This window comes from Trachypithecus francoisi, unplaced genomic scaffold (assembly GCF_009764315.1).
Source record: "Trachypithecus francoisi isolate TF-2019V2 unplaced genomic scaffold, Tfra_2.0 Lachesis_group17, whole genome shotgun sequence".
NCBI classification, from domain to species: domain Eukaryota; kingdom Metazoa; phylum Chordata; class Mammalia; order Primates; family Cercopithecidae; genus Trachypithecus; species Trachypithecus francoisi.
The window spans coordinates 38,469,373-38,491,490 of record NW_022681462.1 but is presented as its reverse complement, the minus strand read 5'-3'; the positions used below and the strand labels follow the sequence as shown (position 1 = coordinate 38,491,490).

At 44.7% G+C, this 22,118-nt stretch overlaps 1 protein-coding gene across 2 annotated transcripts in view; it reads right to left on the bottom strand.

The window, feature by feature from the left end:
* Positions 1 to 1,000: 1,000 nt before the first annotated feature.
* The window catches only part of SMYD1 (SET and MYND domain containing 1), a 44,585-nt gene continuing 23,467 nt past the window's right edge, over positions 1,001 to 22,118 (bottom strand). Inside the window, exons 5-10 of one of the 2 annotated variants that reach the window (XM_033175391.1) lie at positions 19,922 to 19,960; positions 16,712 to 16,901; positions 10,413 to 10,505; positions 7,085 to 7,248; positions 5,844 to 6,012; positions 1,001 to 4,026 (exon numbers count right to left, since the gene is read on the bottom strand). In XM_033175391.1, the coding sequence (XP_033031282.1) occupies positions 3,868 to 4,026; positions 5,844 to 6,012; positions 7,085 to 7,248; positions 10,413 to 10,505; positions 16,712 to 16,901; positions 19,922 to 19,960 (814 nt within the window). In that variant the 3' untranslated portion in view covers positions 1,001 to 3,867. The remainder of the gene's footprint in view (positions 4,027 to 5,843; positions 6,013 to 7,084; positions 7,249 to 10,412; positions 10,506 to 16,711; positions 16,902 to 19,921; positions 19,961 to 22,118) is intronic. The other variant, XM_033175392.1, reaches the window with a different exon arrangement.

Genomic DNA, 22,118 nt, shown 5'->3' with positions numbered 1-22,118 from the left:
CTTTAGAGAAGTGTAGTCTGTCACTCACCCAAGCAATGGCTATGTCTGCCCTTTAATACATGTATTTATCAATATATCAATGGTGCAGTGGGCAGACAGCTTCATCTAAAGGGTAATCAGAGGTCTTAGACTTGTTTGGCGTGGCCTTAAGGAATAGAGGTTTCAGGATGCAGATTTCATCCCAGTTTAAGTGAAGACTTCTTTAATGGTCTTTCTACGATCTGTTTTGCTACTCCCATGTAGTGAAGCTCCTTTATAGACTGACAACACTGCGAATTAATGTGTTCCTAAGTTAGGCCATTACTGTGGTTTAAATATTCCCACCCTGGCCAATTTTAAGTTATCGGTGTGATATTGATGAATGCAGAGTTGGGAAGAGATGTGCCCTGCCGGCTCTCCCAAGCTGATAAGAGCTAGTTCCATCACACCACTGCTTGCCTCTACCCTTCACCTTCATCTTCTAACTGGGAGAAAGGACACCCCAGGAGAAGCAAGGTTGGAATGCTCAAAGTGTAATAATAGCTAATAATAGTCACTAAGCACATATGATGGGCTGGGTTCTCAGGGCTTTACACTTTAAAAAGTTAGTCCTCACAGCAAACTTATGCAGTAGGTAGAAGTCAGGAAACTGAGGCATGGGTGAAATAACTAGTGCAAGGTCACACAGGTAAGATTAGGAAAGCTGGGATAAAGACAAACTTGGATGGTTTTTCTTAGTGTCCATGTTCTTAGAAACGACACTGAAGTATTTCTCTAAAATTGCACAATCTAATATGGTAGCCACTAGCCACATTGGCTAGCTAAGTATAAATTAGTTGAAATTAAATAACATTTAAAATTCTGTTATTCAATCATACTCCACTGCTCAATAGTCACAAGCTGCTAGTAGCTACCGTCCTGTATTGGACAACATAGATATAATACATTTCCATCATCACAGAAAATTCCATTAGACAGTGCTGCTCTAAAAAGATTGTCAGAAAGAAAGAAGCCACACTTATTGCTTGGAAACACAAAGTGTTTAATAGGATTTGCTGACTGCTATAACATAAAAACTCAAAATACAGTTTCATGGTTCTTTTGCATTGAAGTAAGCAAATTCATTCATTTCTTCATTCATTCATTCATTCATTCATTCAACACACATTTACTGAGCACCTACCATGTTCCAGGCAAGGTTCTGGGGATAGGAAGATGAATAGAAGGACACAGCTCTTGCCTACCAGGAGCTCACAATCTGATGGAGGAGGTGACGTTCTTGGGTGGTGTTCTAAGGAAGAACAGATCACGGGAGAGGAGACAGGAAAGAGAAAAAGTTTCACTTTGAACATGACGAGTTTGCTGGGCCTGTAGAACATCCGAGAGGATAAGTGGGGCTGGAACTCAAATGCAAGATCAGGGAATACCGATTTGAGAATCATCAGCCTTCAGGTGGTCATTAAATGAGGGGCCTGCCTGAGTTTATGCAGGGAGTGTGTGCAGAATGAGAGGAGAATGAATCAAGAACAAAACCAACTCCAGGAAACGTCAATATATCAGGGGCGGGGAAAGAAAAAGGACCAGTGAAGGAACCTGAGAAACCAGATCAGAAGATCATCACAAGGAAGTGGGTCACCAAAATCAAGGGCTGGGAGTGATGATTGACACAGAAAGGCCAAATCACATAGGAACTTAAAAAGTGCCCATTAGATTTGATCTTGGTAAGAGCACTTTTAGTGGGGGAGTGGGAGTGGAAGTCAATCTGCAATGCATTCAAGAAGAAATGCAAAGTGAAGAAAGGCAGATAATAACTATACAACTAAAGAAACTCAGTCATGAAGATTACGATCCAAGAGTTCTCAGCATTTTTATTGAGTGCACTTGAGAAGGCCAGTGGGGTGAGAAATGTCAAGGATCTAGGACGGAGAAGCAATAATAGATGGAGCAAAGTCTGGGGGTCAAAGGAGGGGAAGGGATCCAGAGGACATTCCGAGCGGGAGAAGGACTCACATTCCAATGGTCTGAGAGGGAAGCAGGAGCACAGACACAGAGCACAGTTTGTTAAAGACAACAAATATTAGAAAGATAGAATGGAAAAAGACTATGACTATGGGGAAATGACCAGTGGCTTAGCAGATGACAATGAGAAAGAAGGGGAAAAGGTTTGGGGGAGACATTTTATATGAAGGTAAAGAGTGATAATTTGAACATGCCAGTTAGATCCCTGGGAGAATGTTAGTGCCATCCCTAAGCCTGTGGTGTGGGGGCTTGAAAGACTATCAGTAAACTAAAAGACTTCTTGTAAAACCTTCTAGAAAGGAAAATCTTCAAAGAAGACCTAAGTGTCAGATACAAGTATTTTGCAAAAATGTGGCCCATTTGCAGAGTTTTCAGCCACTAAGCAGTGTTCAGAGGGGCACAGTGGGTCATCATGTGGTGAGGATGGAGAAGCTAACATTTAGGCATAGATAACAAACATGGGACCTGGTGGGATCAATGGACTTCAAGATGTGGGGTAAAGCTTGGAGGTCAGTGGTAGCCCTGGATTGTGTAGAAGTCTTGGTGATACCCCCAACTGAAGGGATCTGTTCCAGGATCTCCCAAAACATTGGTGAGAAATTTGGGGTCTCAGAAGGTAACAGGATAACAAGCTAATCTTGGGACTGGTTGATTTTCAAGACCCTCATTTCTTAGAAGGAAATCACAACAGCCTTCCTGGAGATCAGGATAAATTGACCACACCTCTGAAGAGACCCTAACCCAAGTGTACAAGAATCCAGATGCAAATGTTCTTTCTGGTGAGAAGAGCAGAAGCCCCAAGGGCATAACAGAAAAAGAGACTCAGCAAGGGAAGTAATAATTGTTCAGTATCGAGAACAGAGCTTCATGGGGTCCCATGATAGAGTCTAAGCTGGTAAAGACCACCCAGCACATGTAACCAAATAAAGCCCCCAAGAGCCAATTCTGCAGGGCCCATGATCAACAGGTATGTGTGTTTCCAAGATTCTCTCTCAGCTTCACTTTGATTTTTTAAATCCTACCAGGTAAATAGCCAGAAAAATATCAGACATTATCTAAAATCACAGGGAACCACAAGGTAAGGGTGATGGAGGGAGTTATTCCCTCTCTGTGTGTTCTAGAAATATTTCTAGAATTCTAGTTGGAACCCAGACTTTTTTCCCCCAGACTTTAAATTAAGACCTCAGGTGGTTTGGGCAAGGCCCCCAGCCAGCTCTTTCCACATATGCACCATTCTGAAGTAGTTTCAGGTCTCTGAGTAGAGCCTAAGTGGCCCGAACACAGCCCCTTCTTCATAACTCCACACTAACCACGCAGCATCACATATCCTGCTCAGCCAATCATGTCTATCGCAGACCACAGAGGAGACCACCAGCCCCAGAGACACCTGCACAGATGGGTAAGCAGCCACCTGAGACTCCAGGCACCTGCAATCCTCAACTCAGATGTCATACTTTCTGTGATACCCCCACTGCACACACACACATCACACACCAGACACATTCCCTCCTCTGCACCCTCCTCCATATAGTTTACAATTGTATTTATTATTACAATGTGCTTTAAATGTTTCTCTACATTTTGCTTCCCCACCCAATGACATTTGGCGCTCCTTTATTGGGTTATAGGGCCTATCATCCAATAATATTTGTAGGAGGAGTCGGTCTGGGCTGGGATAGAGTTAACTTGAATTGAATAGATTTGAGTTGAGCCAAAATGGCACTGGGAAACACAGGGCAGTAAATTCTCATAGCAATAACGTTAAGCATTACCTCAACTTCCTCATCAGGGGTGTCCCCAGAGACCCACCACCTCCAAAGTCTCTCCCTAGCTCCCCAGCCACATTGCCCCTCCTCCACTGGGCAGTCCTCATTGCTTCTTGTGGAACAGAGCTGGGGCTGGCTCATTGCTGGGCTCAGCCATGACCTGCATAGGCTGATTGTTCAGGGCAGCCTCGCGCATCTTGTAGTACATGAATTCATTCTGACGGAACATGCGTAGCTCCATCTCCGTCTGCACTCGCATGGCCTGTGGGACACAGATATACCGTAAACAGTGATGGCAAGCCCCTAGGACATGCTGGTCTCTGATATACCTTGGGGTAAATTACTTCCAGCCACAGAGATTCAACTCTACCCCCTCAGAACACACACACACATACACACACACACACACACAAACACACTCATTCATCGAGGGCCTAACATCCTGGCAGTGTGTCCAACTTTGTCAGAGAGAGGGAGTCAGAACACTGGGAGAGTAGCTGAAGGAACCGTTCTCAGAAAAAAGTGTTTGTTCTCAGGAACTGCCCTGTGGGGACCTGGATTTGAACCCTGGCCCCTGCAGATACTAGTGTGGGACCTCACGCAAGTGAAGTAATTGCTTCAGTGATCAGTTTTCTCCCCCTTTTTGTACCTTACCGTGGGTTGGGAAGATTGCAGCGTGTGACACACAGAAGAGCCCTCATCCTCCCACATGTCCATTCAAGAAATATTTCTCAAGGGCCAGGCATTCAGAGGCTCACAGCAGTGAGTAAAATCAACAAAGGCTCTGCCTTTGACAGGCTCGGTACCCTAGACATAAAGCTAGTTACCCTGCTTTTCTGCCCCTCACTTGGTCCTCCTGCCAAATTTGAGGGGCTAGTATATTATTTCCATTTTATAAATGAGGAAACCTGGGATCTGAATAGTAAAAGGACATCCATACCTGAGACCACGCCAGTCCTAAATGTCATAGTCATTCTATATTTTATAACACCAAAGTCTGTCCACTTTCCCTAGACTGTACTGTCTGAGGACAGCCCTGTCACTCTCAAATAAACCAGCCCTTCAAAGCAACAAGGACACCAGCAGCACCTTTTGCCAGGCACTAAGTGTATTTCACACAGTAGCTCATGAACACTCATCACAACCCTATCCTTTCCCCGTTTTACTGATGAGGAGACTGACAGCTATACGTTCAATATTTGCAAAATCACACAACCAGAAAGCAGTGAAGCTGGAACTCAGCCTGGAGGTGTGATTCCAGAGCCTGTGATCCCTAACTATACTCCATGTTACACAGGATACTTTCTAAAATAAATGGCTGCGCGTGCGCGCGCGCACCCCCCCCCCCCCCCAACACACACACACCGTTGTTTGCATTTCCTCAGTCCAGGCTTGGGGTGTTAAGATTCAGCAGTCTCAGGCTTCAAGTCTCAGCTTTGCCGTTAACTCTCTGTGTGACTATGGACAGATTGCCCTTCTTCCCTGAGCCTCAATTTCCTCATGTGTGAAGCAAGGTGATATGGTTTGGATATTTGTCCCTTCCAAATCTCACACTGAAATGTGACCCCCAGTGTTGGAGGTGGGGCCTGGCGGACGTGCTCGAGTCATGGGAGCAGATCTCTCATGAATTGCTTAGTGCCATCCACTTAGTAGGAGTGAGTTCTCGCTCTGAGTTCACACCAGATCTGCTTGTTTAAAAAAGCCTGGCACCTCTGCCTCTCTCTCTTGCTCCCTCTCTTGTCATGTGACACACTGACTCCCTTTCCCTCCTGGCATGATTAGAAGCTTCCTGAGGCCCTCACCAGAAGCAGATGCCAGCACCACACTTCCTATTCAGTCTGCAGAACCATGAGCCAACATAAGCCTCTTTTCTTTATAAATTACCCAATCTCAGGTATTCATTTATGGTAACGCGAACGGTCTAACACACAAGGGTAGTGGGCTAAAGCATTTCTGAGTTCCCTTTGGTCTAGCTGGGAGTATGTGGACTTTTCTAAAGCAGAGTCCACCTGAACTCACACTCTCATCCTCAGAAACCTCAGGCCAGGAAGGGAACACCAGCCCCAAGATGCTACTTGCCTCTAAGTCCTTGGTGATGGGGTGGGAGGGTCCGTGTGTCACCAGGAGAATGGCATAGGCTTTGCAGATCATCCCATGCCCCACCTCAATGTTACCAGCATGCCAGTTGGTCAGTCCTGCCCGCATCACGGCCATGCCAAGTTGGGCATTGTTGGGGTGGTAGAGCTTCCTGTGGGAGCACAGTAAATAATCATACATTATACCAGTCATCCTTATATCTGCACTTAATTTAAAAATGTATAAAGTGCCCTCATTGATTAAGCCCATCTGCTCTTCCCCTCAGCACTGTGAGTCTTCTGTAGCCGCCAAGGGGAAACTGAGGCACAGAGACACGGAACGAGTTGCCAAACATTCTACACAGTGAGGCTGTGATAGGTGAAACTCTGGCCTGGGCTGCCCAGCCAACCCCTTGTGAGAAAAAGGGGCCAGGATCGTACTCTCTGAGTTTGAGCACAGGAAGCTCACAGCTCTCAGGAGCACCTCAGACCTCTCCCTGGAAAGTGGTAGGAAGGTCAAGGGAGAAAAAATAATTTAAATGTCCTTTTTGAGATAGCATTCTATTTTCACCTGGTTGGCACCATTTTGCAGGGCTTCCTCAGCATGTTGTATAGTTTCTTGTTCTACATTTTGTTCTATATTTCTTGTTCTACATTTAGAACATTTCTACAAAATGTTCTACGTTTTGTTTATGACTAACATCCTCTCAAAGAAATGAACTTGTGTCGACTTTTTTGGCCAGAAACACAAATTCGCATGACAACATAGACACAGAAAGCAAGAGAGGGTATTGGCAGATGGAAGGCAAGGGAATTGAATTTTACAGTTTTTAAGCAAAGATGATTGATGGCTCTTTTAAAAATAAATAAATAAATAAAAGCTCCCAGAATTGCCTGTGTTGATTACGGGGTGGAGGGCGGGATCCAATCACTTAAAATCAAGCTGGGGTTAGCCTGAAGAAATCAAAGGCAGAAGATGCCACCCAAGTGATAGATGTGCTGAAGAATTTGGGAAAGACCAGGGATGATAAATAGGTTTCATCTCAAGCACAAACTCTGATTGTTTGGTCATTACCATTGGAGCATCATGATAAAAAGGCTCAGTCAAAAAGAGAGCCGTGATGGATTAGTGATGCCTTCTGTGGGTATAGGAGGGAGAGGCAGCAGTAAATATGCCATCTATTTACCATCCCTGGAATAGACACACTTCCAGGAGACTATCTGAGACCCAGGATTGTCACCTACATATAGCCGTCCACCATCCTCCTGGCATAGTCTGAGGCCTCCTCAAAAGCCTGGAGGTAGGAGAGGACCTCCGAAACAATGCTCAGTATCCGCAGCATGTAGATGTTGGTGTCAGCAAACACTGGCTCCTGCTTTTGCAGGCACTCCCGGCATAATTTCACAACCTAGAGTGAGACAGAGGCCCTGCCCATTACCATTGCACCAGAGCACACGCTTAATTCACATACGCGATCATCATGATGGTATCAGACACTTATTCTTTTTAAGAGTGGGGCAATTGCTGACAGAGGTGGGAAAGCACAGTTTTGGGGTATGAGTTGCAAAGTGGTCCCATTGGCTAAGGGGTAAGGATGGTAATGGTATGAAACATGGCAGATGCAGCACAGTGCGGAGTTTCCAAAATCTGTAGGTAGCAGGAAGCTATGAAAGCTATACATACACACACACATATAAATGTACAATCAGATCTGTATATGCACAAGTTCCATATGTGTGTATATATATATATATATATACAGAGAGAGAGAGAGAGAGAGAGAGAGAGAGAGAGAGAGAGAGACAAGAGTCTCACTCCATTGCCCAGGCTGAAGTGCAGTGGCTTGATCTTGGCTCACTGCGACCTCCACATCCCAGGTTCAAGGGATTCTCCTGCCTCAGCGTCCTGAGTAGCTGGGGTTACAGGTGCCCACCACCATGCCTGACTAATTTTTGTGTTCTTAGTAGAGACAGGGTTTCACTATGTTGCCCAGGCTGGTCTCAAACTCCTGAGCTCAGGCAATCTGCCCACCTCGGCCTCCCAAAGTGCTAGGATTACAGGCATGAGCCACCATACCTGGCCAAAAATACGTTAAAAGAAAGAAAGAACAATACAACAACAAAAAACAATACAAACAAATCAATACAGTATAACAGCTACTTACATAGAATTTACATTGTATTAGGTGTTATAAGTAAATTAGGGATGCTTTAAAGTATATGGAAGGATGTGCATAGGTTGTATGCAAAAATACACCATTTTATACAAGGGACTTGAGCATCTGCAGATTTTAGTATCAGTGGCAGTCCTAGAACCAATTCTCTACAGATACCGAGATATATATATGCACGCATACATGCATACATACATATATACATATACAAATACATTTATATATATTATAACAACACATTGAGATGAGTACTACTAATAATCCCATTTTACCAGATGAGAAAACTGAAGCACAGAGAGGGTAAGTACTTTGCCAAAGTCACACAGATGGTGAGCAATGGATCAAGCACTGAAACCAAGCAGTTGAGCTCCAGCTTCACCACCATTCCTGTGATTCTCCACTCACTGGGCTTTGGAACCATTTGAAAGCTATTTCAAAACACTGATGTTCAAGTCCTACCCCAGACCAACTGAAACCAAATATCTGGGAGAGAAACCCTGGATGTGTAGTTTTTATGTATAAGCCCCTGGGTGGTCCTTAGGCTCAGTGGGTTTGAATAATTATGTCCTACTGAAGTGTACAAGATGCATGAGCTCCCGGGAAACTGCAAAACATCCTCAGAAGGATTCAGCCTTGGCTCTGGTGAGGAAAAAGATGGGCCTGACCGCAATCATCCTGGAACCAGGCTTTTCTGACTGATTCTTGTGTAGACATAGGCTTAGGCCCTACCCTACAAAGTCCAGTGATCTCTAGATTTTAGGTGTTCATTGTTCTCCTCTCCTTCCTTTGAAGCTCTCGTGGGAGAAATGCCGTACAATTCCTTCCATTTAAAATCAGTGAGAACTAATTTTGTTCTGAGACTTTCCCAGAGTTCACGAGGCAACCTGAGGTGGTAGGGGCGTAGCAGGGAGTGGAAAAATGATGGCTGGCAATCAATTCATCCTGAAAACAATCCTCTTAAACCCATGGGTGCAGTGTCCAGAGCTACACCTAGCCCTGCCAAGTCTGAATGGGGAAGGAGAAGAAATGTAGAGGAGAGAAGCCAGTGCAATGCAGCCAGTTGGGCCCTCCTGCTCACTCCAGCTCCCACCTCGTGCCTCTGACATAGATTTTCCATGTTGTACAGTGACACCTTGTTTGTGTGACTGTCTCCGCACCTGACAGAACTCCTTCCAGGCAAGGAGAGTGTCTTATATTGGCCACCCCAGTAAGGGCTTAGAAATGTGCAATAAGTGAGTTAGTAAAGAAGGAGGAAGAGGAGAAGGGAAATACAAATAGAAATGAATAGAAATTAATCTCCCACATTGACATGCCCTAGTGGCATTAACATTCAAGTTGCCGGCCGGGCGCGGTGGCTCAAGCCTGTAATCCCAGCACTTTGGGAGGCCGAGACGGGCGGATCACGAGGTCAGGAGATCGAGACCATCCTGGCTAACACGGTGAAACCCCGTCTCTACTAAAAAAATACAAAAAACTAGCCGGGCGCGGTGGCGGGCGCCTGTAGTCCCAGCTACCCAGAGGCTGAGGCAGGAGAATGGCGTAAACCCAGGAGGCGGAGCTTGCAGTGAGCTGAGATCTGGCCACTGCACTCCAGCCTGGGCGACAGAGCGAGACTCCGTCTCAAAAAAAAAAAAAAAAAAAAAAAACATTCAAGTTGCCTAGCAAGCTTGGGGAACAAAAATGCTAATTCATAGTCCCTGTTTTCTGCTGCAGATTGAATGAGTCACATCTTAGAGTGTGAGAATGGAAATCAGTATTTCCAACAAGCTGCCCAGGTTAATTCAATGCAAATACCCCGCAGGCCAGTGTCTGGCAGTGGGTCTCACCTTTGGTTACACATTGAAATCACCTGAGAGCTTTAAAAATCTTGACATCAGGGTTCCATGCCCAGAGATTCTGGTGAAATTGTCCTGAGTGGGGGCCTGAGCAACAAAATTTTTCAAAGGTGATTCTAGTGTAGAGCCAGCTGAGAATCCCTGGTGCTTCAAGAGCCAAGGATGAATGCTCAGTTGGCAGAGACAGAAAACTGTAGCTGGCACATGCATTCAATTATGGGAAAGCATGCAACTCACTCCCAGTATGTCCACTGCCATCTGCATTCCCCCATCTCTGATGCCAGGCTTAGATATCACAGATCCCCCAGGGACAAGTGTCTGTCTGCATTTGCTCCCCTCAGACCCAGTCTCAGTGGGTTAATAATCAGCCACTGAGAATACACCCCTAAGAGATGCTAAAGGTTTAGGGGCAAGAAGAGTCATGGTCTCAACCAAGGGACATTTAGAAAAACAACCTGCTTGGTAGCCCCCTACCCGCCCATTCCCACCCCATTTCCCTCCCTTACTAGAGAACGTTTCCGCCCTCCTCTCTAACCCCATCCTCTATAACAAGTGAATTCTTACCTCATGATACAAACCCTCCGAACGAGCCTTGTCTATCTTTTCCAATGTATCCTTGGAGAATTGTATCATCTCCTTCACCACTTCCTGAGAGGGCTGGGAAAGAGAGACACATTGAGATAGAGATGCCTTCGTGAGGCAACCCATTCCACCTTTGAGTAGTTGCCATCTTCGACATTCAATGTAGTGCAAGGTTAATGCCTTCCTCATTCTGAATGCCTTACTCCTGTAAATGCTACCCAAGATCCTGTAGCTATTCCAGTTCCCTCATCACATTTCTGACTTCTGTTTTCTATTAAGCCAAGTCTCAGACCCTTGCTGTCAGCCAATCATTCCAGCCTGTGCAAATTCCTGGCCCTTTGAACCCCAGGGCAGAACCTGACATTGATCGCTATTGCGTTTTCTCTGGCATTTTGGATTCTATCACCCAAAATATTTGCTGCTGTCCCTCTTTGTTTCAAGTTAACCACATATTCCACAGGTACACCCTTGCATTTTTGTCTTCATCCAAGTCATTGATTTAAATACCAGCCAGCACAGGGCTAAAGACAGAGCCCAAGGACTTGACCCAAAAATCATACTCCAATTTGTCTTCGAGTTCATTAAGGAGGGTCCTTGTGATTATAATTATTCAAACTCTTCCAAATGTCTTGGCATCCAGCCTGTATTTCCTTGTCTTAGCCAAAAGGATATCAAGAGAACATCTGTCAGCTGTTCCTGTGAAATCTGGACTCATTAGGATTTTACATTTGCCTAAGAAACCTAGTGATCTTACAAAAAAAAAAAAAAAAAACCACAAGGTTTTGATATTTGAGGCAAGGAAGTGCCATAATTAGGAAGCCAGTTCCCACAGGGACATAATAATTTTGAAGAAAAAGAGCCAAATTTCTCAAAGTCCAAACAAGAAGTTTACATGCTATGCTTATTCCTATCAGAAGTCCTTTTCTGAAACATTTTTTTTCGCTTAAAGAAATCTTTTATAATTTTTTTCCAAAATGAAAATAACTTTATTATTTATTCTGACTGTAAAATTGACATATGCAAGTTGTGAAAATTAAAACAATATTTAAAAGTATATTAACAAATAAAAAAGTAGAAATCCCTAGAACTCACCTAATGACTACAGTTAGTATCTGGGGGAACATTTTCCTACGCATGTATACAGAAATAATATTTAAAATACTTAATGACTGATAGAGAAAAAGCACTGACTAATCAAAGCACAGTCAGTGACCATCATCAATGGGTATGTCAGCCCAGCATGATGCCTCACACCTGTAATCCCAGCACTTTGGGAGGCCCAGGCGGGCAGATCACCTGAGATCAGGAGTTTGATACCAACCTGTACGATAGGGTGAAACCCCATCTCTACTAAAAATACAAAAATTAGCCAGGTATACTGGTGCACGTCTGTAGTCCTAGCTACTAGGGAGGCTGAGGCACAAGAATCACTTGAACCCAGGAGGCAGAGGTTGCAGTGAGCCGAGATCACACCACTGCACTACAGCCTGAGTGACACAGCCAGACTCTGTCTCAAAAAAAATTAAATAAAATTATTAGATTAAATTAAATTAAACACTGGGTATGTCTAAATGACTTTACCAGTAAGCACTGGCTGAATTTCAGTCCTATGTGTGCACACACATGCATATGTGTGTGTGCGTGCCAATAGGATTGACTATGTTTTCTAACCGGAATTATACCATATATCTGTCTATAGCAATTTTTCACTCAGTATTTTGCAGACATTTTTCCATATCAATATAAAACTACATCATTTAAATAAATGTAAAGTTTTTCACTGTATGAAGCTAAGATAATTTATTTAACCAGTTCTCTGGTTGTCCAATTTTTTCACTATAAAAGCCCTTAGACTCAATAGCTTCCTTTCGATTTGTGGTTCACATTGTTTTGTGAAGTCACCCTCAGTAAACTACCAAAGAGTAACAAGAGAATGGGCATTTGTTGCAATAAAAACGTATCTCTCTCTGTAGACCATCTTCCCTCTTCTTCCAGCTATTCTGGACCAGTTCTGCCACGGATTTTCATCTTGCACTATGAGAGTCCTCTGGCCAGGACAGCTTGCTTCAGGATCAGGTTCTCCTAAGGAAAGGGGTACTATATTTGTTCTTCTGCCCACCTCACCCACTTTGGCTTTTGTATAGCTCTTGGCTATCCCTATAATTTTGACTATCCTTATTTCCATAGCCTTCTGTATCTGGGCCTCCCTGGAGTTAGTTATTCTATGTGTCTACCTGTATTTTTTCCGTGGCCTGACTCTGATAATGGATGCACCCATCAGTGCTCTAGCTTCTGCTTGCAGGTCTCACTCCTAGCTTAACCTTTGCCTTGACCTTTGATTTGACTGAGATTTCTGGCTTTGGCTGAAATCTCCTGCTGCTACCAGCTGCTACCTTATGCCCCGGAATGCTGTTCAGCCCTCTGTTAACTCAAATCATGTCTTTGTCCCAAAGAAGTCATTTCAGTGTGTGACTGCTTTCCTAAGCCTATTGGAATTAAGCCCATCTCTTGCCTGGTTTTGCAGAGTTCTGTGACTGATGGACCAGAGGTGTGCCATTAATCTGTCAAACCCACATTTCTAGTTATAGTCATAGCTTATTACCCAAGTATGATTCACAAAATCATGTATAGTTTATGTCACCTGATATCTAATCTACTGTAAATTCTATTATCTTTAAATCTCAAAATGTTTAGTGAATCTTCTGGAGTAATCAGTAGCTTGTAGGATAGATTAAGAGAATACCAAGTGGTTAAGTGTTCATCAAAGTCTTGCTCAGTTTGATGATGTAAGGAGGAGTGTCACTTGAAGCTCTGGAAGTGAGTCAATTTTGTTTAAAGAGGCAACTTACAAGATTCCCCAAAACAACCTGGCAGAAAGGTTGTTAATTAGTAAGTGCAACATGTGATAAATCTATTCTGAGAAAGGAAACGGGGTTGTTCCACTTGGCTCCACTCTTCACAGTAAAGGCAGGAACATTCTGATTTGCAGACAGGATTTAAGGAACCCCCGTGGTGAAAGGCTGCTGTCTCCAGGAGCATCAAATTCTACAGAAAACAAGGAGGAAGAGGGAGGGAGGACCCAGAGGCGGAGGAGAAGGAGCAGGGGTTGGGGGAATCTGAGGGGCTGGGCGAAGAGCCAGAGGAGAAGGCAGGAGCCATAGGAAAGGGGGAGGAGTCAGAGGAAAGGGGAGGAGCCAGAGGAAAGGGGAGGAGCCAGAGGAAAAGGAGCCAAAGAGGAAGGAAAAGAGGTAAGAAGGATGTTGGTTCCCAAGCCTGGAGAAATTGGCACATTTCTATTTGATTTTTTTCATTTATTTTATTTATTTATTTATTTGAGACAGAATCTTGCTCTGTCACCCAGGCTGGGATGCAGTGGTGCCATCTCAGCTTACTGCAACCTCTGCCTTCCGGGTTCCAGCGATTCTTCTGCCTCGGCCTCCCGAGTAGCTGGGATTACAGGCATGGGCCACCATGCTCGGGTAATTTTTGTATTTTTAGTAGATATGGGGTTTCACCATATTGTCCAGGCTGGTATCAAACTCCTGACCTTGTGATCTGCCTGCCTCGGCCTCCCAAAATTCTAGGATTGCAGGCGTGAGCCACCGTGCCCAGCCTGGCACATTCCTATTTGAAAACCATGAGTAAAGGCTGGAGAGAGAAAGGGGAAAAACCCGCCAGGCACTGTGGCTCATGCCTGTAATCCTGGCACTTCAAGAGGCTACGACGGGCGGATCACTTGAGGCCAGGAATTTGAGACCAGCCTGGGCAACACGGTGAAACCCCGTCTCTACAAATAATACAAAAATTAGCCAGCAGTGGTGGCACGCACCCGTGGTCCCAGCTACTCAGGAGCCTAAGACAGAAGAATCTCTGGAGCCCAGAAAGTCGAGGCTGTGGTGAGCTGAGATCACACTACTGCACTCCAGCCTGGGTGACAGAGTGAAACCTCGTCTCAAAAATAAATTAAAATAAAATAAAAAATTTTAAAAAATGATTACAAAAGAAAACCTAAGCAGCCTAAACAAAGACAGTCCAGAGACACAACTGAGAAAAAATGTCATAAATTTTGCTATTATTTTCCCATTTTAAAAATATTTGGTTTTTATTTCTATGTAGGTTTACATAAGCATATATTAAGGAACTAGGAAAGATTTTGATGGCATTTGAAGGTTTGAGGATGGTGTACTGATGGAGGCTTCTCAGGCTGGGATACAGCATTATAGGGAAAAGAAAGGAAATGACTGTGATGACATTGTAGACAGTCCAGCTTGAGGAAATGGTTAATAAGTTAGTCCAACTCCCCATTTTACAGATGAGGAAACTGAGGCCCAGAAGGAAGAGACTTGGTCAAGCTCAGTCATAGCCAGTACTAGTACATAGGCCTCATAATTCTTCTTCCAGTATTCTTCCTACTACATTATGATGGACTTTTTTAAATGCCTGAGGAAGCATTTGCTTTTAAAAAGATATACTCAATTTTTTTCTGCTCCGTTAGTATAGGTGAGTTATTTTTATTTTGAGTTGTTTTAATAGAGAAACTAAATTTGATATAAAATACAATAGAAAGTTTTTGCCTTGAATTCAGGTAGGTTCAAGCTGAAATCATCAATCTTTTATATCAAGAGAAATGCCAACTCTGCAATTCATACTGAAGACGTGTGTGTATTGTCACCAGCTGGTAACAGCATATCTAAAGTGAAGGGATGGGAACTAAAGGCCACACATAGCCTTCTGAACTATTGAAACTGCCAGGTAAACATCAAAAAATCTAAAGAAATGACCACATGGTTGTTTTATTCTAGAACGGAGAAAACAGGGTCTGGCCTCTTAATAATAATAATAATAATAAAAATTAAGTAGTGTGGAAGCAAGTTATGAAGCAAATACTCAGGGCCAGTCTCCAGGAAGGAAGGCTGGCTGGCTCACAGATAAGGCATGCTTTCCGCAGGTTCTGAAAGGTCAGGGTGAGGGTGGGTGCAATAACACATTCTTCTCTGTAGCGCCCATGATGCAGTGCTCAGTGCCTCTCACATACATCCAATATACATCTCCTAGAATACAGACCTTTGCTTCTCTGAAAAGAGGTTGTTCCTATAGAAAACATTAATCCTTGGGCCCCAACTGCTTTGTCTCTGCCTGGGAGGGGTGACTCTCAATATCTTCACCCCAGGCATCACTGGTCCTCCTACTTGTGTATGGAGACCCAGTATGCTTGCATGGGCATGGGTGTGCATGGGTGTGTGTGTGTGTGTGTGTGCCTTTTAATGTTCATAAATGGTATCATACACAGTGTTAGGGGTTAAATTGTATCCTCCCAAAATTCATATGTTGAAGTCTAGCCCCAGAAGCTACCTCAGAATGAGCTCTTACTTGGCAATAGGGTCATTGCAGATGTAATTAGTTAAGGTGAGATCATACTGGAGTAGAGTAGAGTGGGCTCCTAACCCCATATGACTGGTGTCCTTATAAAAGAGAATGCCATGTGAGAAGCCTCCATGCCTGTGCTGATCCCCCTCATCCTCCCCCTGAGCACAGCTTCCCTGGAGGAAATGGACAAGAAGAGTCAGTGCTTTCTTCGGTTTTGGCTTCTTGCTTACACTATTGCAGTAAGTGATTAAATACTTCACTCTCATTTCTGCTCTGTTACTTTAACTGGCTACTCTGACACCTGGCAGCTCAGCGCTCTCTCCCAGCTCAGCTGGGCTCCTGACCTCCCGTCAGCAAGCCTTCTTCTGCTGCTTAACAGACTGACCATCAACTAGCAACAGTTACCCAGGAGTTCAGGATGCTGACCAATTTAAACATAGCCCTGTCTCCACACTGCCCATCCCCATGGGACTAGGAATATCTTTTTGATAACCAGATGACAAATATCTTTGCCCATCTGATCTCAACACCTTAAATTCTCAACATCACTCAACTCATAAAGGAGCAACAGGAGGAACCAAAATTTCCAGTGTCTACTCCGTATGCCACTCCTTTTACACACATCGTCTTCTTTAATCTTTATAACAACCTCTTGCAATGGGACCACCATTCCTATTTTACAGTTGAGAAAACTGGGTGACTTCCCCAAACTCAAACACCTGGCAAGTGGCAGTGCCAGGACTTAGCTGGGACGTACCCACGGTGCTCTGCTCTCATACCCTGCCTCCTCCCCGGGGTGACAGCTGCTCCCTAGGAAGCTCATGGGCAGGGCATACTGATTAGCTGTGAAACCACCTGTGACTGGCTCCTGGCGAATATGGACACAAACACCTCAGCCGCAGGGTTGCATGTACCTTGGGGTTGTCTTTCACCCCCAGGAAGAGGTCGTCCTTCAGTTTTTTCTGGCAGTGTTCACATGTGCAGTCAAAGTAGTACTGCTTCTTCAGCTGCCTCTTGCGTTCTTCACTGACATTGAGGAAGTCGATGTAGGACACAGTCAGCTCCTCTCCTTCTGAGATCTTGCCCAGGGCCCGGAGTTCAATTCTGGAGCAGAGTGAAAGGAAAAGGTGAATCGAATCCAGGCCTACTGGAATGGGATCCATGCTCTCCAAGGCTTCGTGGAGTTGGGTCTCAAAGACAATGACTTTCACTGGCACTCAGAAACCCCCATTGACTCCACAAAAGGAGAAATGTGACCTAAAGGATGATTTTGTGGATAGCTCTACTCTGTTCCTTAGAACAGTCCTATCCACTCCATTCAGTTAAACTGCTCTGGAATCAGCTCAAATAGAGACTCCTAGTAGAGAGCTGGGCTTGGTCATAAAACCAGACAGAATGTCCATGCCCATAAGTCTCCTTTTACTTTTAGCTACTGATTGTCTATAATAAAAGAAGGAGAAATAATAATAAGGCAAAAACTCCAAACAAGAAAAAACTTGAAAATCTTTTCTGGTTAGTTTGGGGACTACTCTCTCAGAAACATAAAAATTCAGTTACCCACAACCTTGGCTCATTCGGTGTCTAATTCGAAGTCACCTCTTGACCTTCAGTCCAATGGTTCAGGCCAAATTACCTAAGGAGACTTAGCCCACTAGAGATCATTGAAGGCAAATAAACAAAGGCTGGCTCTGTTAGCTCGCTGCATTGTTCACTTTTGTGTTTATTGGGAGATGTGGCTTGTTGGTTGAAGGTGGTTAGCAAGGGCAGATGGCATTTCAGTTCCCTTTCAGACTAGACCTGACCCTCAATTACCTATAGCACTACCCACCTTACCTAATGAGATAGGTACTGAAGATGTTGAAGGTAAAAACCCGCTGCAGAACTGACATCCAGCTGAGCCAAACAGGTAGAGGTTAGCCTGTGGATCTCTCAGACAGGCAGCCATGCATCCTCCACCACAAGGCCAGACAGCTACAGAAAACAAGTGGTGGGCCCTGCAAGCTGGGTCCTAAACCGTGCTCCTGTATCTCCCCAGAATCCTGGGGCCTCCCTGCCTAGTGGGAAGCCATCATCCAGAGAGCAAGTGGCAGGATGCAGAGGGCTGGGGAGAGCACCTGCACAGAGATCCATGGTCATTTCTTTTACCTCCCAGAAAGGCTCAGTTAGACACCATGCAAAAGCAAGGGCAAGACTCCAGCACCCAAGAAGAGTCCCAGTCAAAGGCAGCCCCTTCCCTGTGCTCTGAGATGACAATCAAGGAAGCAACTGATGAGGTGACCACTGATGGATAAAAATCCTTTTCCCAAAGTGAGATACACTGACATGCCTATTAATGTGTTAATGTGTATAAAAACAACTCGTGTGAAGTCTGCAAAACTGAAGTGCCTGCTCACCATTTGTCACTCCTTTCCTTTGTTCCTTACCCCAATTTTCGGCAGCAGCGGTTACTGTGGTGATGAAAGGCCAGTAGGAGAGGAAGGCCGGGTGATTCTGCTCACAGTTCTGCTTAGAATCCTAGTATGTCTGAGCTGCAGGGATGCTCATTTCACAAATGAGGATAGTGACACAAGAGGGATAGGTCCCACAGCACTTTGGGGACAGAGCCAGGATTAGAACTTCATACCATTCACAATTCCCCTCAACGTAGTAGCCTTGCCTGGTTGTTTTCAGGCTGCTTCCTGGGTCTTCGATGCACGGGAATTAAGATGCATCAAAGTCCTTGATTTTTAGGACTCTACTAATGTCCTAAGTAATTCCATGTGAGCATCTCCTGAGCCAGGATCTCCAGTATTTAACCCCATTGGGTAAGTAACCAGTTCTGCCCCGACGAGTCCCTTTTACAGAGGCAGCCCGCCATAGTGACATATTTTAATTCCACAGTGAATCAGTGGCCAATTGGGCTAGAATTTCCAGTAATTTTGCTTCCTATCATGATTGTGCCAATTCTTGCATGGTCTCAGGGTATCTCCGATTATTTCAATGGTATCAGAAATTTTTCAAAACCAAATTAACTTAGTGTGACTTAAATATGAAAAGATGCATATATGTATGCCTCATTTTACCTTACTTGAAACTGGAGATTGGGGGAGAGGAATGGAGACCAGCCTGAAATAAGCACTGCAGGAGGCAGGAGATGAGGATTTTAGCCCTGGCTCTCCCTCCAACCAGCTTCCTTGGACAAGCTTCATCCCCACCCTGTACCCCAGGCCCCTTCTACCTCCAACAATCTGCAATTCTATAGTACAGCTAATTGAGCCACAAGTAGGCAGCCTATTTATGTATTTCTCACGGAGGTTAGGGACAGAGTCCAGAGCTACAGAGACTTAGAACTAGGAAGGTCCCTAGAGCACTCTCCTCTTGACCTTTCTCTACAGATGTGGAACCCAAGCCCAAGAGATGATGTGAATCATCCAAAGTCACGTGCAGTACACACCAACACAGACTCAAATGCACCAACCACTTCTACCCCAGCATTCCCAAAGCCCAAACTCCCACACAGCATTTTGTTCTGAATCCAAAGACCACTTCAAGAGCTGTCAACCTCACCCTGAGGAAAAGACCCATCTAGGGCCATTTGGTTGTCATTAAGAAAAGTCAGAAGTAAAATTTAACCTAAACTATTCATTCATAGTTGGTCAGAAGCAGTAAGCAGAATACTGGGAATAAACATTTATTAAAAATATCAGTTGTAGATGCTATTTTTTGGAGCCCAGTCTGGGTGAGAAGTTGGGGTTTATAAACAGACAGTCCTTTAGTAGGTCAGCCACAGTCCCCATTTCATGGTAAGCAGGGTTTAGGGAGACAAGATAGGCTTTTGCTAAGACAATGTGGACTACAAGGGTTCATGCTTCAAGGTTGGAAGAGCAGTGGAAGTGAGGCATGAAAGGGAGGAAGAAAGGAGGCAAAGTAAAGCAAAGACAAGGCAGGTGGTATGTGGGTAAGCAAAAAACGGTTAATTTAAATGCATTAAAATACACCATTCAGCAAAGACGAGACACTGGGATGCAGAAGGACATTATGGACAGATGGCAGTCAAGGAGTCTTGGGAATGGGTGGCTCCAGCAAACCAGGCAAGTGAGGGAGACGGGTCAGAGGAGCAAGGATGCTTGAAAGGACTGACCCACCTCATCTGGGTATGAAACATGGATTTCACTGCCTCATGACTGAAAGACAAAACAGACACCCATGTGGAAATCATTATCATTGGCTGATCAGGTGTGATCCAGTGCAAGGGTGCACAGCATTCTGGGTCACACTATCAAAACTTTGGCCATCACAACAACCTTTATCCTAGCCCCTTCTAGCTGGACTCACTGGACAAAACACAGCCTGGTATAGTGGAAAGTGCACTGAATTTGGAACAAGACATTCTGGATTCAAAGGTACTCAACCCTGACCTGAATAAGTTCCTTCCCTTCCCTGTGTTTCAGTGTTCTCACCTGTAATGAGACTGTCATGAGACAATGCACTTAAAAGCAGAGTGCTGAAAAAACATGCGCAACGTTGTTATTATCATTCTATTAAGCATTCTGGATGAATAAACATTGCCTCTTTGGATGTCGGTCTTGGAAAGAGTTTGAAGTGCACATGGAGGCTGGTTAGGTCAAATCGATAGTATATAAAAATTGATGGGGTTCAAATTGGGCCCCTAACCCCATGTCTAGCGTTCTTTCCACTATGGCAGGTGGCTAGACAGGAAATGCGAAGTCACCTTCTCTTGCACAAAAGCCAAGAAGCCTGGATAAAATGTGGCTGCTAGAAATTAGTAGATGCAAGGAAGCCAGAGCAGACACAGAAGAAAGAGTTCCTAAGTTTCTGTGGTTGTTACACCCAATGACAAGAGGAGCCTTGGGCTTAGAAGAGGGCTGTCTAGAAAGCCTAGGCCCATACACGGCTGAATTTGATCCTCTCTGCCATGCAGGTCAAGCTCAGTCAACAGCCCCTCTAGGGAGGATTCCATGAGATCCAGGCCAGTGACCCCAAAAGGCTTCAGAAAGGAAACACAAATGCTGAGAAAAGATTATCATCTGAGTCCAAAATAAACTTTCCCATCTTAAGTCACTTTCTCAATTGCTTAAGAGCCTCGTTTCAGATATAGGAAGGAAAGGAGAAATCAGGGTACTTGGCATATTGAAGCTTAGGCCCAATTCTCAGCTGAGAACCAGACACCATTGTCTGGCTTCTAGGAAGTTTTTGGGGGAAACTCGCTCATTGTTGATGACTCAACGTCAGCTTGTATCTGTCATAAGAGCTCATCTCTAAGAGCAAAAGCAATTAATATTGCTCAAGCCTCATTCCCTTATATCTCCCCATCCTGAGCCACGGACAACCAGGGGCTCGTTCCATCTACTGATTCTTCTCCATTTGTGCCCCACCCCCAAATCCATCATGTGCCCTTATTTACATGCATCTGAGCTGTAACATGTAAATAAGGGTATCATGTGCCCTTATTTATACATCTGTGCTGTCTCAGAAAGGGGGGCTGACCTCTGAGGGTTGCATCACCCAGGTTTCTTTGTGGTCTGGCTTCAGGTTGGGGTTTGGCCAATGGTAGGAGAGCAGAAGGTTGGGGGAATGAGGGGTTGGACTATCTAGTCCATTGACTTCCTCTTTTCCGAGCCATGGTGCCAGCTGGCAGGTTTCTCTAGACACAGTTGTAAGCCACAGCTGAGCTGTTGGGGGGCCCGCTAGCCCAGGTCCAGCTCTCACTAGCTGCAGAAACAGTGCTTCCTTCACCTGCCCTTCCAGGCCTAGAGGTGGTGATGGTTTCATGTGTTGCTAGTCCCTGGGCACCTCACCATTCCTTGTTAGTTTCTTTTTGTTGTTATTTTGTTTGGTTTGGTTTGGTTTGGTTTAATTTGGTTTGGTTTGGTTTTAGAGACAAGGTCTCACTTTGTCACCCAAGCTGGAGTGCAGTGGCATGATTATAGTTCACTGCAGCCTCAACCTCCTGGGGTCAGGTGATCCTCCTGCCTCATCCTCATGAGTAGCTGGGACTATAGGCACATACCACTATGCCCAGCTAATGTATTTTTTTATGTATTTATTTATTTTTTACAGATATGGGAGTATCACTATGTTGCCCAGGCTGATCTCGAACTCCTGACCTCAAGTGATCCACCCCCCACTCGGCCTCCCAAAGTGCTGGGATTACAGGCATGAGCCACCAGGCCCTGCCCCTTGTTAGTATCTTAAACCCTGCCCACACTTCTGTAAACTGTCCCTTCATTCAATTGTATTTGGGTAAATCCCTTTGAGTGTGCCTCCTGATTCCTGCTGAGACGTTGACTAAATGACCTCTAGACAGATAATCCTAGGCTT